The sequence below is a fragment of the Cariama cristata genome, unplaced genomic scaffold (genome assembly GCF_000690535.1).
Source record: "Cariama cristata isolate BGI_N322 unplaced genomic scaffold, ASM69053v1 scaffold2560, whole genome shotgun sequence".
NCBI classification, from domain to species: Eukaryota; Metazoa; Chordata; class Aves; order Cariamiformes; family Cariamidae; genus Cariama; species Cariama cristata.
Genome location: NW_009596180.1, coordinates 3346 through 8738, shown reverse-complemented (window position 1 = coordinate 8738; position 5393 = coordinate 3346). Strand labels below are relative to the sequence as shown.

The window sequence follows — 5393 nt, the reverse complement described above, 5'->3', positions numbered from 1 at the left end:
CAGGAATGCACAGCAAAGCCTCAGAGAATTATGTGTCAGCTCTGCAAAGTGGGAATCACTTCTACTCTGCCATTTGCTGAAACAATTTAAATGTTGACAGGATGAGCAGAGAGGTTACCATTGTGCCCATTCTCATTAGCAATGTAATTTGGCAAATCAGTACTTATTATGTAGCTTTCTTCTTGATTGAATTTCAAGGTTTAAAAGGCTTTCTGAAAATGCAGTGTTCAGGTAGTGGACATCCTCACTAGAAAAACTTTTTTATTTCCTTTTTTTGTTTGCTTTTTGTAAACAGAAGACTAAGGACCACCTACTAGAAGTGAAAATAGAAACTTACAAGAAACAGTACTTCCACCTAAAGGATGACTTTGCATACATTGAGGTGAGCAGGTCCTCCCAGTGAACTTTATGGGACAAAATTATAAGATACTTCCTTCATTTTTATGGAAAATTTGCTTATGAAGTCACCGTGGATAGTTAGATTTAGGTCACTTCTACTTTGTATTTTGGGAAAAAAAAAAAAAAAAAAAAGAAAAAAAGGCTGTAACTTCCCCTTACTAGTAAAAATACAGGACAACTTGACCTCAGATATCTGGAATTCTGCTTTTTGATATAAAGAGCAGTCCCGTGACTGAAGACTATCGGTGCTTCTTTGAGGTGGTTGTTTGCAATTGTGTTACTGTGGTAGATCAAGAATATTTTTCCCCCTGCACAGGTTGATGGTGTCAGGTTTTTCGTCACTGATGAGGGTATCCAACTGGTTGTGATTGATGGACATCATGGAAAAGTTGTTGATCGAGTAACATTCAAAAACTCAATTCTACAAGGAATCCCAGCACAGATAGAAAATTATGTCAACAGCATCAAAGACCAGTGAGTAAATAATCTGGTGTTACTAAGGTGCAATCTACAAGAATGCTGTACAACACTCATCTTTTTCCTGGTTTTTGTCACCCAAAATGGGCCAGACTGACTGGACTAACAATGTCCTTTTGTACCTGCCAACTCCAACAGAGTCCAAATGTGAGTGGGACCTGCAGGCACCAGCAGGATGCAGACTCTGTGATTTAGGAACTGATTGAGCCCCAGATAAACTGCAGAGCTACATGTGATTAATAAACTGCAGATCTACATTTATGTTGGGGGTTACAGACAAACTGCAGACTTAAATTCACAAAGCACTTATCGGTACAGATGTGCAGAGTTTACATTTTTCTATTGCCTGAATACTCTCTCAAATCGCAGAAAATTCCACTAATAAAATACATTCCTCTTTGCACATGTTCCCTGCCCAGACCTTAGGGCTGGATGCTTTTATTTTTTAAGTATGGGCAGCCAGAAATGCAGAGTTTTGCAAGTGGGTGGTAAGTAGCCAAGACATGTTCCTGCATCCTGGAGGATAGTGCCTTCGTCTGCTTGGAATAAGAATGGGAACAAATTCAGAAATCCTTTAACCAAAGAGGTTGTTCTCGTGTTAGTTTGTGGAGTGCTATTGGGAAATGAATATATTTCATTGTTATTAAATCTGTTTTGATTTGAAACCTGATACATAATATTTAAAACAAATATGATTGCTTTGTTGCTGAGTCATCTGAAATAGCTGTGGGCAGATAACAGGATATTGTTCTGACATTTATTCTAGAGACCTGGGGGAAGTTCCTGCGGAGTGCCACGCAGGTGCATACAGATGTGTTTCTACTGTCTTAAATAATTCTGAAGGTTGCAAAAACCACTTTGAGTAGTTACTGCAGAGAAGCATGGTAGTCACTCACTTTTCTTTCAAGAAAAAAATGAGGGCTTTTCAGAGAGGCCGTCATCCTCCTTTGCAAAATATCCAGTCTCAATCCTGGCTAAATCCAGCTCCTGGATTCTTTCTTAGTTTAGAAGATTGAATCGTAATTAGACTTTAGGTGAATTTAAGTCTTTCTGAGCCTATTGTCTTATCTGGATTAGTGTTGGAACAGGATTAGGATTAGGACCAGAAGTTGACCCAACATGGTCAGCACCTCTCAGGTCTCACTCAGCTGTGTCTTTGCAAGGATTGAACCCCCAAATTATTGTCCTTCTTTCACCAAAAGTTTTCCCAGCCCAACCCCTGCAGGCCTTTCCAATTTGATCAGGCACGAGCTTCAGCTCTAGCCATGAAACATCTTTCATCCATTTGCTGGATGAAAGTGTTGCCCCGATCCGGACGTGGACACCGTGCAGACGGCAGGACTGCACAGCCAGCGGTTTCTGGTCACCTCTCCCCGCGGCGATGCGGAGCATGGACTGTACAGAGAGATGGTGCTCAGGGAGAGGAAGGGGCCCCACCAGCCTTGCCAGCCTCTTGTGAAGAGACTGCTAAAACAGCTTTTAGGTTTATGGATTCAGGGATGTGAGAAGAGATGTTTCTAGCAAGGACACACCTCCTTGTTCATTTAAGCAACTCTCTGCAGGCCAAATTCCTTTTTTTTTAATAAATCCATTTTTCTGATGCGTTTCCCAGGGATAAGAAAACAAAACATCTGGTGAATTTATTTTAAACTGCCATAGCAGGAAAGGCTTTATAGAAAGTAATGACTTTAGTGAACTGAAGGAAGGAAAAAGGTGATTCAGCATTCGCAAAGTAGTCAAAACCAGCCTGCCAACTCAATCTACTCTTCTAAGCACTGGAGCATTTTAACACCTCAGGTTTATTCCAGAAAGAGTCCTGATGACTTAACTCTTTTGCTGCTCTTGTTGCTCTGCCACCACCCGTTGCTATTTTCCCCTGAACAGTTCCAGCTCCAGCTGAGGTGTTAAGATGTAACTGCTGCACTCAGTAGCTCAGGGCTTGAGCTCTGCAGGAGCTGTTGCTTAATTAATTTTAGTGACTTGTGTCCACTGTGATGCTGGAAAGCAGACGCAGCAAGGCTCTCATTCTGCAAGACTGCAAATGCCGTTTGAGTCAGAGAAGTTTCATTCATGGAAACCCTGCAAGGTGGAATGAAATAATTTAATCTAAAAAGTGTTTGCTCTATTACTGTCATGCCCCTTTAATTGGGAAGTGAACAAAGATGACATCCCAACCCCACTGAACTTAATAGCAAAACTTCCACTGAACTCACTGGAGCGTAGCTCTTCCTCAGTGGGCTTTGAGGTAACCCTTGGAGGTGTTTGTGCATCTTGTAGGAAATAATGAGCTTAACTTCACTGAGTGTCCTGTGCTTCTCCCCAGAAAAGTCTCACTACATGACTATCTCTTCAAAGTTAATTTGGGTTTTTATTCTACCCATCCAGAATTCAGTCTAGGCAGTTATCAAGTTTTACTCAAGCAATTACAGATTTGCATTAGCTTAATGCAGTTATCGCTTGGTATTTGCAGAGGACCCCAAGAGTTTTGAGGTGGAATATAGTACAGGCAAGTAAGGCAGTAACAGTAATAACAAAAATAATAATAATGTACTTTTAAAGCAAAAGCACACTGAAAATTAAGGAAAAGTGCCAGGCCAGCAAAGGTCTCAAAGAAATTAATTTCTTCATGTTTAATTTGCTAATGATGAAAGAACAAGAAATTACTTGAGACTTGCTAAGAGCATCCTAGGGAAAGCGTGTTCCTTTCTGAGAAAAGCAGGGTGGAACTCTGGTTGGAAACATTTAAATCATCCTACAAAACAGTGGTTTTTTTTTAAAAAAAGTCAATTCTCTCTGCTTTCTAATGGGTTTTGCATGATTGGAAAAGTGAATATATGACTAAACTGTTGGAAAGCATTGACAAAGCCATTAAAGCAGAAACCACTGTAGTTCGTGGGTGTCTTTGAATCACACAGGCAGGAATTACCAGTGCTCAAGACAGACAGGCGAGGAGTGTGTGCTGACTCTTCATTTGTTTATAAATGGCTTTGTTTCCTTCAGCTCCATAGTGCTGGTGACATCTAAAGGAAGATTCATTTCAAGAGGACCATGGACTAAAGTACTGGAGAAACTTGGAGCAGAAGAGGGTTTTAGGTTAAAAGGTAACCACTTTTTAAAAATGCAATTCTAAACCCCTTTGATCTTTCCCCTCCCATGGTTCCAGTAAAGGGACCTTTTTTCTGCTTCTAAATTTGCTTGCTTGTTTCTATCAGCATGTGCTCAAACATCCTGGGACCGGTCATTTATTTATTCAGTAAGGTTGTATCCACTGCAGCTTTGGATAACAGCACTCAGTTTAATACTGTAGATGGAAAAAGTACTCTGGCAGTTGTTCTTAGAAGTAAAGAATTCAGAGGTTTTGATTTTCCAGATTCATTTTAAATAAAAAGGCATTTTAACAATAGGAATATTGGACTTTTTTTCCCCACTAAATGCCCCAAAACAGGATTTTTTACTTGTCTGAACTTATTTTCAGCTGGTTTTCTCTTGAAACAGAATTCCGACTTGATGGCACAAAGCGTATCGATTTCAAAGCATCACATACTGCACTAGAATATTGCTCTATATGGATGTTGCTCTGATCAGCTCTAACTGTGAGCTTTTGGCACGCTTTCCTCTTGTGTGTGCGTGCATTATTAATGTAGGTCTTGTCTGTTGGCCTGTCCCTCATCATCGCCCCACCTTTCCCAAGCAGAGGAGGGTTTTGAGTATAACCACCATGCAGATAACGATAGCTTCAACAGATAGCTCAAGCCACCTGCTAGAAAGGGTTTTATCTTCTCTCTTTCTCCTCTGCTAAGTATCACACATTGTTAATTAACAGAGGCATACAACATGTAAATAAAATATTAATTAAGCTTCATTAGGAAAGCATTTCTTTAGTACCTGGAGAATGCATAGTTGGCAAAGTTTGCATGCACATGTGTGCTCTTGTGCACCTGCATCCGTCCACTCATCGGGTGTAGCCACGCACACGGGTGAGTTTCTGGTGCAGCCCTGACACACTCCTAATATATTTGCTCTGATTTGCAGAAAAAGTGGCTTTTGTCGGCTTCAAAGGCAGCTTCCGCCCTGTCTGGGTGAAGCTGGTCACTAATGAGGACTCAGCTAAAATCTATCAAGCACTGCCGATTCCTGTGGTGAAGAAAATGAAGTTATGAGGATGCACTGCTCTGCCTTCTGGCTGCCCGCACTGGCCCCGTGGGACGGACTACTGACTGCTCACCGCAGGCACCTTGCCAGCCTGCTCCAGAGGTGTAGCATTTTGTTGTTGTTGTTGTTGCTGTTCAAAAAGGAATCTTACTGTAAGTAGCTAGAGTGGCCACATGTGACCGAAAAGCCTTCCTCTGTGATCAGCTGTGTTCTGTGATCACCAGCTCCTCGCCGGTTGACTTGCTCACCAATGCCACGTTGACTTTCATGTTACTAAGCAAGGTTTGACCTGTTTTACAAGGTGCTGGTTTTATCAGCAGCCCTGTGACAGACTAACTTATGTGCTGCCTCTTGAGAGGGGGAGG

The 5393-nt window shown here is 41.5% G+C and overlaps 1 protein-coding gene across 1 annotated transcript in view; it reads left to right on the top strand.

Annotated features, from left to right (window-relative positions):
* Positions 1-5036, top strand: part of CEMIP (cell migration inducing protein, hyaluronan binding) — a 53096-nt gene extending 48060 nt beyond the window's left edge. The window contains exons 25-28 of the mRNA XM_009704835.1: positions 296-382; positions 716-873; positions 3877-3977; positions 4909-5036. Of these exons, the coding sequence (XP_009703137.1) occupies positions 296-382; positions 716-873; positions 3877-3977; positions 4909-5036 (474 nt within the window). The remainder of the gene's footprint in view (positions 1-295; positions 383-715; positions 874-3876; positions 3978-4908) is intronic.
* The last annotated feature ends 357 nt before the right edge of the window (positions 5037-5393 follow it).